The sequence below is a fragment of the Citrus sinensis genome, chromosome 9, assembly GCF_022201045.2.
Source record: "Citrus sinensis cultivar Valencia sweet orange chromosome 9, DVS_A1.0, whole genome shotgun sequence".
In the NCBI taxonomy this organism is placed as follows: Eukaryota; Viridiplantae; Streptophyta; class Magnoliopsida; order Sapindales; family Rutaceae; genus Citrus; species Citrus sinensis.
The window spans coordinates 24,598,847-24,611,110 of NC_068564.1; the positions used below are offsets into that span (position 1 = coordinate 24,598,847).

At 35.0% G+C, this 12,264-nt stretch overlaps 2 protein-coding genes across 3 annotated transcripts; both read left to right on the forward strand.

Moving 5' to 3' along the window:
• Positions 1–2,825: 2,825 nt before the first annotated feature.
• LOC127899949 (cysteine-rich receptor-like protein kinase 18) lies at positions 2,826–3,560 on the forward strand. The gene is made up of 3 exons (XM_052434108.1): positions 2,826–2,887; positions 2,975–3,122; positions 3,246–3,560. Exons 1-3 carry the CDS (start codon positions 2,826–2,828, stop codon positions 3,558–3,560), a joined length of 525 nt encoding a protein of 174 aa, XP_052290068.1.
• A 4,716-nt stretch (positions 3,561–8,276) lies between these two features.
• On the forward strand, positions 8,277–11,768 carry LOC102624303 (receptor-like serine/threonine-protein kinase SD1-8). Of its 2 annotated transcripts, XM_052434173.1 has the most exons (7): positions 8,282–9,729; positions 10,006–10,110; positions 10,217–10,431; positions 10,507–10,717; positions 10,848–11,085; positions 11,173–11,320; positions 11,438–11,768. In XM_052434173.1, exons 1-7 carry the CDS (start codon positions 8,469–8,471, stop codon positions 11,732–11,734), a joined length of 2,475 nt encoding a protein of 824 aa, XP_052290133.1. In that variant the 5' UTR covers positions 8,282–8,468; the 3' UTR covers positions 11,735–11,768. The 2 variants fall into 2 exon arrangements, with proteins under 2 accessions (XP_015384810.2, XP_052290133.1); XM_015529324.3 differs by lacking the exon at positions 11,173–11,320 and having other exon boundaries at positions 8,277–9,729; positions 11,438–11,584.
• Positions 11,769–12,264: the final 496 nt, after the last annotated feature.

A 12,264-nucleotide genomic window follows, 5' to 3' on the forward strand; every position in this document is an offset into this window, starting at 1 on the left:
TGTTGAGGAGTGTATGCCACCGTGAACTGCCTCTGAATATCTTATTGCTTACAGAAAACAAGAAACTCACCGTCTGTATACTCTCCACCATTATCCGTCCTCAAGCACTTAATCTTTTTACCAGATTCAAGTTCCACCCGCGCTTTGTATTCTTTAAACACAGGAAATATATCTGACTTTTTCTTAATTGGGTACACCCAACATCTTCTGGAATAATCATCAATGAAAGTCACCATGTACTTTGCACCTCCCATGGATATATCCGGTGATTCCCAAACATCAGAATGAATCAAGTCTAGAATGCATTTACTTCTAGCAATAGATCTACTGAATTTTAATCTATGCTGCTTACTTGTAACACAATGCTCGCAAAATGGTAAACTTACCGATTTGAGCCCCGGAAGTAATTTTCGCTCAAAGAGAATCTTCAAGCCTTGTTCTGACATGTGGCCAAGTTTGAGATGCCACATCATCGTTGATTCTTCTCCATTTGACGCGACACGCGCATCAGCCTCCTGTAGTGTTTCTCCTTTAACCATGAATAAATTAGCATTGATCTTTTCTACCTTCATCAATACAAGCGCACCTTTAACGATCTTCATAATTCCATTCTCCACATGAGTTTTGTACCCATGACTATCCATATGTCCCAAAGACAATAGATTTTTCTTCAGGCCATTGACATGTTGTACCTCTCCAATTGTGCGAATTGTACCATCAAACATTTTTATTTTGATAGTACCAATACTAGCGATCTCCAAGGCATGATCATCTCCCATATATACAGATCCTCCTGAGATAGGTTCATATGTGTGGAACCATTTTCTCCTAGAGGTCATGTGCTAGGTAGCTCATGAGTCTATAAGCCAGATATCAGAAAGTCATTTTCTGCCTTCTGAAACAGTTGTTGCCTCGCTGTAAAGACTTTCGCCATTATCCGAGGTACTTGCTACACACCCCTGAGCATTTGATGACTCAGGTTCTTTACCCTCTCTTCTCTTCTGGTTACTCCAACACTTTTTCTTGACGTGCCCTTTCTTGCCACAGTTGTAGCATTTAACATTCTTCTTACTTCTGGATTTTGATCTACCATGATTTTGACTCCCACTGGGGCCACGTTCCGTTGATCTCCCTCTCGTCACTGATAGCGCCTCCGCTTGCTGCGAACTTGCTTGTCTGTTTTCCTTATTTTTTCGCCTGCTCTCCTCATTTAATACGGAGGCTGCAACATCGTCGAAAACTAGACTCTCCACTGGATTGTTGTTCGTCAGGTTGATGATGAGTTGATCATATGAATCTGGTAGACTTTGAAGTAGAAGCTCTGCACGTTCATTTTCCTCTATATTATGACCCAACGTTGTGAGTTGTGAAAATAGAGTCTTCAAGGTGTTGATGTGGTCGGTCACCATTGTAGATTCTGCCATTCGAAGAGTATAGAGTTTTCTCTTCAAGAAGATTTTGTTGTGTAGTGACTTGGCCTCGTACAATTTTGTAAGAGTATCCCAAATTTCTTTCGCTGTATTTTTCTCGGCCACACTGGATAATACTCCGTCTGCAAGTGCCAAGTGTAGATAAGAAATGGCGTTGCCGTCTACCTCGTTCCACTTGTCATCAGTTATCTCTATGGGTCTTTCTCCAATTGCTGCCAAACAATTATTTTTCCTCAATACAGTTTTCATCTTCATTTTCCACAACGAAAAATTATTTCCGTTAAATTTCTCAATTTCATACTTTGCTGCCATTTTGTTGATAAATACTGCACACAAGTTAGTGTACCACCTTGAATAGTTGTGAGTATGTGTGAGAATGCACATCAGGAAAGTTCCCAGGAAAAACTGGAGGGGTCACAATGGTCCCACTTAAAACCCAGACTCCTTAAGCTTTTATCGCCTTTGTGACAAAACTTTCCTAGATATGTACAAAACCACACAGTTGCTTTACTCACACCACTATTCCCTGCTTTACACCGCAAGATTCTTGGATCGCTCCCACCGTTTCACGTGAATAGTACCGTATACGTGAATAGTACCGTATACGTGAACAGTACCATATACGTGAATAGTACCGTATACGTGAATAGTACCGTATACGTGAATAGTATCATATACGTGAACAGTGCCGTATACGTGAACAGTACCCCTTACGTGAACAGTACCCGACTCCAAAAATACAACAAATTGCTCTAATACCACTGTTAGGAAATTGATGGGTAGAGCAGACACGTAGCTAAGTTGAAATTGTAAGAAAATAAAGAACAAGCACAATAGAGGACACCAGAAATTACGTGGTTCGGCTTTTAGCCTACATCCACGAGCGAAGACAGAAGGAAATATTTTACTAGTGAAAAAGAGTTACAAGTATTGTAGTATTTTAGCTCACTTCCCAAAACCCCAATACACCTAAACTCTCTCAATCACTGTAACAAGAGCTTATAAATGCAAGCTCTCTAAACTCTCTCTCAACTGCTAACTTGCTCTCTAAAAATGGAATGAATAAGCTCTTCATTTGCACTTGTATTTATAGCAAAATGATGGCCAAGAAAGTCAAAGCCGTGTTTATCAAATTCTTCTTCAAAACCGTGTTCATCAAAACCAATCTTCAAAGCCGTGTGCAAAAAACTTGTTTATTCAAAGCTTCTAGATGCAGCCAATATTGACAAAAAGCGCCTGTTAGATTGGCAAGTACGTGCTAGAATCATCGAAGGAATAGCTCAAGGACTATTATATCTTCATCAGTATTCTAGATTAAGAATTATTCACAGAGATCTGAAGGCAAGTAATATCCTCTTAGATAGGTACATGAATCCCAAAATCTAAGACTTTGGCATGGCAAGAATGTTTGGTGGTGATGAGTTGCAGGGAAATACTAAACGGATAGTTGGAACTTAGTAAGTAAATTTCCATTCCTAAAAATTGTTGCTTGCTTATCTAGTTCTTGAACTCCTTTAATATTTATTGAAATGATGGAATTTCAGTGGTTATATGCCACCTGAGTATGCTCTAAGAGGCTTCTTCTCTATCAAATCAGATGTGTTTAGCTTTGGAGTATTGATGTTGGAAATATTGAGTGGCAAGAAGAGCACGGCTGTCTACAATACCGGTTCTTTTAACCTTCTTGGTCATGTAAATGATAAATTGTTTCGGTTTCGCATGATCTTCCATGAATGAATTACAAAAGTTAAGAATTACGTCTGTCAATTAAACAAATATGAGTGTTTAATATTGATCCAAAATATTTCTTTACAGGCTTGGGATCTTTGGAAAGATGACAGAGTTCATGAACTTATCGATCCAGTAATAACGCAAGATGAAATATCATTATCAATGCTGATGAGATATGTTAAGGTTGCTCTTCTATGTGTTCAAGAGACTGTAGCAGATAGACCAACTATGTCAGATGTTGTCTCAATGATTAGCAATGAGCATCTTAATTTATGTTCTCTCAAGAAACTTGCTTTTGTGAGAAGTAAAAATGTGAAGAATTCATCTCATTCCAACAGTGGAACATCTGAATTTTGTTCGGTGAATGATATAACAGTTTCACTAATCAATTCTCGATAGACATCAATGCTCTAAAGTTGTATAATGCAATGTACTTTGAATGTTTGTAGCTGAATTGTTGATTCTAAATTGGGCGCATTGGTTAATGGCAATGGCACATCATATCAGAAGTATCTAATAAATTTTGAAGCCTAATTGCCCTATTCTTTCATGGGCTTTTGACGCCCAATCGTCTAGTCTTCAGCACAGTTTACAATCATTCATTGTTCTATATCAGGTCAGAGAAACATGTTGTATTTTTTCTGTTTTGTTATGCATAGGGATTTATAGCAGTTGCAGTGCATTTGCGCAAAACAAATTTCCTTATGTAAGTTTTAAACAGAGCAGTAATATTGAGACAAAAATTATTGAATTTGATGTATTGTTTAATAATCAATTTTAAAGTTTCGATTATACGGAGACCTGATGATGCAAATGGGGAGTGGAAGCGGATTGAAAGGATGAATGAAATACTAAATATAATTTTAGAAACGGTTCAACCCAATGCAATTACGCTACACTCTAATAAAGCATGGTTAAATCTCATTTGGATCCAAACGATACTATAAGAGAGATTTCGATAGATAATTTTAAAAGAGAACTATAAAAGAGGAACTTTATTAATCAAAAATTCTACTAGAAACAATAACAAGACTTCTAGGGTAAACTTGATTTCCTAAATTAACTTAAATAGGGAAAATAAATTACAATTATATTGAAAATAAAAATATTTAAACACATACTTGATGAGATGCTAATTTCTATTGAAAATAACAACAAAAAGACAAAAATAATAAAAGCATAAAATCTTCTAAAAACATCATACATCATTCTCACTCTCTTAATCCTCAACTTTTGAAACCGTCCGGAGGATGAAAATTGTAGTGCAGGAGCAAATCATCTTGCAACTTGAACTTATAGTCTTTTTTATCAATCTTTCATGAAACTTTAAAGAATTCGTACTCTATCAATTTTCTTTGCAGTGAGGTAGCAAAAGCAAATTGATAGTATAAATGAACACTAGATTATCATTTTAGAAACACTTAAGCCAACGCAATTAGGTTACATTCTAATTAAAATACAATTAGATCTTGTTCTAATCCAAACGGCTCATTGAGACTTTGATATCACTTTATGAAAAGATTAGATAACACTGTAATTCTACTAAAACAATGACAAGATCTCCCTATTTGTCATAGGATAAACCTACTTCCGAAGTTAACTCAAATAAGAAAAATAATAAATCACAATTATACTAGAATTATTAAACATACCTAATAAGATGCTACTCGAAATGGAAAATAACAAAAAAAAAGACTAAAATAAGAAAAGCCTAAAATCTCCTAAAACTTCCTACCTCAATTGTTATAGGGAAGAATAGGAATTGAAGAAGAAACAAGAAATAATAATAATAATAAAAAGAACATGCGTCACCCAAAATGTCCATTGTACTGGGCGATGGGTCCGCGTCCATTTCAATAGTGGATTTTGTTATTTTTAAAAATTAAATTAGTGAAAACATAATTTTAAATTTTTGTTTGTTAGTTTAGTGATTGTTGTATGTTATGATTATGTGCCGTGCATAATGATTTAATTAACAACCTTGTTGTTTATTGGACTACTTTTGTATAAATGGTGTAGTATATTTAAAAATTTCATTTTGGTACACCGTTTCTTAAATTGGTGCTGGTTATTACGACGAATGTGATGTTGAGCTCGTCCAATGGTTTTTATTTATAAGAACTTATTGTAGGAGGGTATTGAGAAATATTTTCTCTCGTTTTTTGATAACTTTTCTGTGCCATACACATCAGACATGTTTTCTAGCATATGCCCAAAGTATTGATGGAGAAAAATTTATATCAGGCTTTATGTTGAGCTGGTGGGATGGTCTAGTAGAGCTCAGATTTCAAAATGAAACACACCAATTTTGAGACAAAAAAAATATGAAGGTTGGGGAGATGGGGGGAAAATCTAAACTTTAACTACTAGGAGTAAGGTTGCCTATTTGCCTTAGATCTTTACAAAAAGGAATATTGTGATCTAAAATTTGTAATTTCTGTAAATTGTTTTATTGCTACTGGAAATGAAGCCACCATCGAGAACATGATAAATGAACAAGAATCAGATGACAACTTGGGAGGGATTTGTGACAAGATGAAATGATGTGAGATGAGCTCAGACCTGAGAGATGAAGAGAATTTGGGCCCGATTGATTTTAGTCTAGTCCTCTCCAATTACCTGACAAACGCGGTGTCTGTAGTTCCAAACTGGCCATTTTTTTCAAGTTTCTTTTCCCGAATCCCTACTCCCTTTACTTGAGACTGTCTTTAGGAACATTTCTTTCCCTCTACCTCGTAGCATTATGTATTTCAAGGTCTCAAATTAGTGATTTCAAAGTGAAAGATTATTTGTTGTTGTAAGTAGTCAAAAAGTTATTAGCTCTAAATTGAATTTGGCAGCTTATTCTTCTCCTTTTACTATTATTATCATCATAATCATTGGTTCTTTTTAAAGGATAGGAGCAATGCTGGGCAATAAACCTACCCTTATTTTGAATTATGTTGTGCTGGCCCCCAAATTGAAAAATGATGTAGGACAAGAAGTGATCTTTGAGTTTTTTTCCCCACCCTTTTTTCCTCTCTTAGTTAGATGTGTCTTATTCAAATACAGAATAAACAGTACTTGCTAGGATAAGAAATAATAGGGTATAAAGATTGTAATCCCGAAGAGAGTTAGGGACATTTGGTAAATCTTTTTTTTTTAAATCACTTTGGGTAAAATTATTTCATTCTAGAGCAGATTTTAAAAGATAAGAAACAAATAGCTTTTTGAAATCTGATTTTAAGAATCAGTTTTAAACTTAATTTCATTTCATATATATCCTCACATATACCATAATATCTAAAATAAATGTTAAATTATTCTTATTTGATTAGGAAATTAAATTATAAAATTTAGGGAGATTATTAGGTTATTACTATTACCAATTATATATTGAGATAACAATATAAAAATTAAAAGTAATAAAATAAAAATTTGTTATAGTTATCTATTGTTATATATTCAAAATATAAAAATTTTATATATACATGTTTATAAATGTATAAATATATTATATTCAACGTTGTGCCTATATTTAGTTGTTTATACCTTTACAACTGTTCAATTGTAAGATTTACCAAACACAGAATATTGTTTTTAAAACTATTAGAAATTTTAAAAATAAATTAAAACATTTATTTTGAAACTATTGTTTTTAAAACTATTCACAGCCGATTATTTTTACAGCATAACCAAAAGTAATTATTTTGAAAGCAAAATCATTAGTAAATTGACCGTAAATTAATTTTCTTATTCAATAGAATCATTTCTTTTATATTTTCCTTTCATTGGTGTAAATCTCACTTAATAGAGTTGCTTTGGTTGTTATCTATTTTTGCCGTAAGGTGGTTTTATCAATCTATTAATTTCGGCAGACGTCTTCAAGAATAATGACAAGTATATTATCGCTCCATTTGTCATGACCCAACTTAAACCTGACAAGATATTGTCCACTTTGAGCCTTAAGAAGGCCCGTAAGGGTTTGTTCCCGGGGCGCACATACACCACAAAACACGTCTTGCCAATTAAGGTGTGGATTACCCCTTATAAACCCAGTATTTCTCCCGTACTTTACCGATATGGGATTCGTCTAGGGTGTTATAGTTTTATCTGTCAATTTTAATCAGCCTTTACAAATGATTGAAGCCTCCAACTAAAGCAAGATATCCATCACTTTAAATAATTAATGATGCAGCGACATTAATCTTCTAGTAAGTCAGAGTCATAGCTGAAAACTACTTCAATTTGGAAATTATTGATCAAGGACCCCAGCCAAGTGTCATGGTTGGCAAAGAGCATGTCCCAGGGGTAACGAAAATCCATCGCCCAAGCTTCAATAGGGTCAATCCGAGCTTCTGGTAAAAAAAAGAAAAAAGACTTCTATTATTTAGAGTTATTATTAAATTATTATCTAGTATTTATAAAATTTTATATTGGCAGAAAGATATTAAAGAGAATACAAATATTTAGACTTTTAAGATAATTTTACATATTCTTAATATTACATAGATACATGTACTAGTTTTTTGAAATTATGTTTATTTCTTTTATCCTTATCCATATAATGAATATGACAAGCTCTATTTTTTAACTATTAGTGTAGTATATACTTTATCTCTGTATTACTTATACTAAAGATAACTAAGTTAAAGAAATAATTTTATAATTACATTTTTTTAAGTTATAACCTCAGTAATAAAATTAATTTGGTCCCTATATTATAATTATAGAGAAGTTTTAGTGCAGTAGGTGCTTTAAATCAATTTTTATTAGCTTAGACTTAAATATTAAATTTGTTTATTTTTTTGGGAAGAATTGTAAGATAAGCCCTCAGAAGGCTGCATCAACGTCCTGAAATTAATATTGGAAAGGATTGCAAGCTTGGGGGCCATTATCAGGAATGCTGATGGGGAGATTATGTCAGCAACTACATGACACAATTCATTGGAGATCGTTAGACTAGCTATCGGAACTGAACGAAAGGCTCCGAACCGGTCTCTGGAAAGTCAATAATCGAATGATAAAGTATTTCAAAATTTCATATTTCAAAATTTCAAACTAACTTATAAAATTGCTTACGACGAGGACTAAGAAATAGAAAATCTGGCAATAATTTATCTTTTCGCATTAAACACAAACGTATATTTTTCCACCCATACTTACGCGTTTTGGAAAGTTTACAAGACTTCAAAAGTTAACATCATGAGAATTGAGGTCAAGAAATAGACTCGTTTGTTTCACACTTGGCCGAGACTTTTGTTTTCATAATTGAAATGAACCCGATCTCAAAACAATTATTAGAGATTTTTCTTCTCTGTTTTATGAATGGAGAATCGTCCATGCTTCAACATCTTTTGTTCTTTGATCTTCTTGTTGAGCATAAAGGTTTCATTAGCAGCTGAGACAGTAACTCCAGCATCATTCATCCGTGACGGCGAGAAGTTAGTTTCAACTCCTCAAAGGTTTGAGCTAGGCTTTTTCTCCCCTGGAAAATCAAAGAACAGGTACGTGGGACTATGGTACCAGAAGATCCCTGATACGGTTTTGTGGGTTGCCAATAGAGATAGGCCTATCTCCGATCATAACGCAGTATTAACCATTAGCAACAATGGAAATCTCGTTCTTCTCAACCAAACAAACGGCACTATCTGGTCTACAAACGTATCTAGCCAAGTGAAAAATCCAGTGGCAAAACTCTTAGATAATGGAAACCTCGTTATTACGGATAACTCCAGCTATCAAACTACTGACAGCTACTTGTGGCAGAGCTTCGACTACTTAACAGACACTCTGTTACCAGACATGAAGTTGGGCTGGGACTTGAAGACTGGTCTGAAACGATATTTATCATCATGGGAAAGTGCTGACGATCCATCCCCTGGGAAGTTTACCTTCGGACTTGACATTCAGGTGTCGCCTAAATTATGTTCGTTCAATGGTTCTGCAAAATATTCCTGTACCGGACAATGGAATGGAGCTGCCTTTGTAGCTGTTCCAAATTCAAACTTTCTTTATGATAAAGTTTTTGTGGAAAATAAAGATGAAATTTCTGTCAGGTATGAGTCCTTCAACAGTCCAAACATAATGATCTTAAAAGTCAACGCCTCGGGTCTGCTCACGAGTCTGATATGGAACGAGAGGAGCACCGCCTGGGACACCTATTTCTCAGTTCCAGATGGATTTTGTCTTAATTATGGGCATTGTGGTCCAAACACTATTTGCAGCCTCGACCAGACACCTATTTGTCAGTGTTTGAAGGGATTCAAACTCAAATCACAAGACAACCAGACTTGGCCCATAAAATGTGAGAGATCTTCAGATTGCAAAAGTGGAGACCAGTTTATAAAGCTTGATGACTTTAAAGCGCCTGATTTGCTAGAGGTTTCCCTAAATGACAGTATGAATTTGAACCAATGTCAGGCTGAGTGCTTAAAGAACTGTTCCTGTAGAGCTTATGCCAATTCCAAACTAACAGGAGGAGGCAGTGGGTGTTTAATGTGGTTTGGGGATCTGATTGATCTCAGAAAGCCAATTAGCAACTTGACCGGACAGTCTGTCTACATACGAGTGCCCGCTCCCGATCAAGGTACAGTTTTTGCATTCTGGAATCAACTTTTTCAATATGGAAGTTGATCTAGCAAAACTTCTCCAATTGTTTGTCATAGTAAGGCTTCATCCTAAAAGCTGAGCCAAGAGTATACGGAATTAATTAGTTAAAGAACAGATGAACAAAGCTAACAAACAAAGAAACCAACATAGGTCAGAAGTGGCTTAAGTTATTAAGTTATTTGGCTCAGCTTGATAACATGTTTATTTGTAATTCGTTCGATTTCTTTGATAACATGTATGTTTCTGGATGTAGGAAACAAGAAGCTACTCTGGATAATTGTAATACTTGTTCTACCCTTGGTACTTCTTCCTTCTTTTTACATATTTCGGCGAAGGAGGAGAAAACACAAAGAGAAAGGTAAATTTTTTCCCTTCATATCACTCAAATGATATTTTCATGTGATAAGGCATGTGATAAACCATGTATACTTACAATTTTAAAAGTTGTTGTCTTACCGAAACAGAGAATATGGAGACAAACCAGGATCTGTTAGCATTTGACATAAATATGAGCATTACAACAAGAACAAATGAACTCTGTGAAGCAGATGGAGAAGGAAATGATAAGAGCAAGGATTCTTGGTTGCCATTATTCAGCTTGGCCAGTGTATCTGCTGCTACAGAAAACTTTTCTACGCAATGTAAGCTTGGAGAAGGTGGCTTTGGCCCTGTTTACAAGGTAGAATTGTTGCTACCTCAAATGTCCTTAATGAAGTGCTGCTGCTGTAAAACATTAACAAAATTAAAAATGCAGGGTCGACTACTTAATGGACAAGAAGTTGCAGTAAAAAGGCTCTCGAGTCAGTCAGGGCAAGGACTCAAAGAGTTTAAAAATGAGATGATGCTTATAGCAAAACTCCAACACAGACACCTTGTCAGACTCTTCGGTTGCTGTGTAGAACAAGGCGAAAACATTTTAATCTATGAGTACATGCCTAACAAAAGCTTGGATGTTTTCCTTTTCAGTATGTGATTTATCATTCACAAGATTAAGTATTTCCACTACTTTGCAGTGCTCTGTCGAATTTTATCATCTCCATTTTTTTAACTTGTTATCATTTACGCTGATCAGTATTCATTTTGGCATTGCAACAGATCCAAAGAAAAAGCGCCTGCTAGGTTGGCAAGCACGTGTTAGAATTATTGAAGGAATTGCCCAAGGACTATTATATCTTCATCGGTATTCTAGACTGAGAATTATTCACAGAGATCTTAAGGCAAGTAATATTCTCTTAGATAGTGACATGAACCCCAAAATATCAGATTTTGGCATGGCAAGAATATCTGGTGATGATGAGTTGCAGGGAAATACTAAACGGATTGCTGGAACTTAGTAAGTAAAACTCCATTCCTGAAAATGATGTTTGCTTGTCCTGTTTTCTTAGATCACTCAATATTAATTGAAACAATGGAAATTTAGTGGTTACATGTCACCTGAGTATGCCCTAGAAGGCCTGTACTCCATTAAATCAGATGTGTTTAGCTTTGGAGTATTAATGTTGGAAACATTGAGTAGCAAGAAGAACACTGGCGTCTACAATAGTGATTCCTTTAACCTTCTTGGATATGTAAGTGACAAATTATTTCACCATTGTTCCATCTTTAATGAGTAAAATATAAATTGGAAATGTCAAAAATTGCTCCTGTAAATTAAACTAATATTGATCATGGACATTTCTTTTCAGGCTTGGGGTCTATGGAAAGATGACAGAGCTCATGAATTGATGGATCCAGTAATAAAGCAAGATGAAGTATCATTGCCAATGCTGATTAGATACATAAACGTGGCTCTTCTCTGCGTTCAAGAGAATGCAGCTGATAGACCAATCATGTCGGATGTTATCTCGATGATTGAGAATGAGCATCTTAATTTACCTTCTCCCAAAGAACCTGCTTTTACAAACAGTAAAAACGTGAATAATTCAACGTCCCAATTGTGTTCCGTGAATGATGTAACCGTTTCATTAATCAATCCTCGATAGTCATCTATCTGGGCGGCATCCATTATTTTGCTTCTTTGTTTGATTTCTCTATTTTCTCCAGTTTTAAACTTCCTAAAGCAAGTGAGGAACTGTATAACATCAACGATGCAATATAATTCTGCATGTTTCCGGCAGCATATCTGTTCTGCTGATGACTCTAAATGGCTCATTACATGCTACCTTTGAAGGCAAATAATCGAATGTTCAATACAGCAGACAATCATTCAGTAGCTGTATCAGTTCAAAGAGAAACATTTTAGATTGTTCATCTGGAATAAGTGACGTCATTAGTCAATTTATTATAGATTTGTGGCAAATTGCAGTAATTCACAAAACCAATTGCCTCATGCAATTTTTAAATATACGTCAAGTACTGAACACGGAAAGAGAACTTGACACAAATGATTAGTCAGGGACCACAAACACCGTGATTATCAAGGAATTAGAAAGTCTACATAATTTACAAAATTCTCAATGTGATTAAAAATAAATGAATAAACAAATCAATGGATTGCATCAGATTTTGTAGT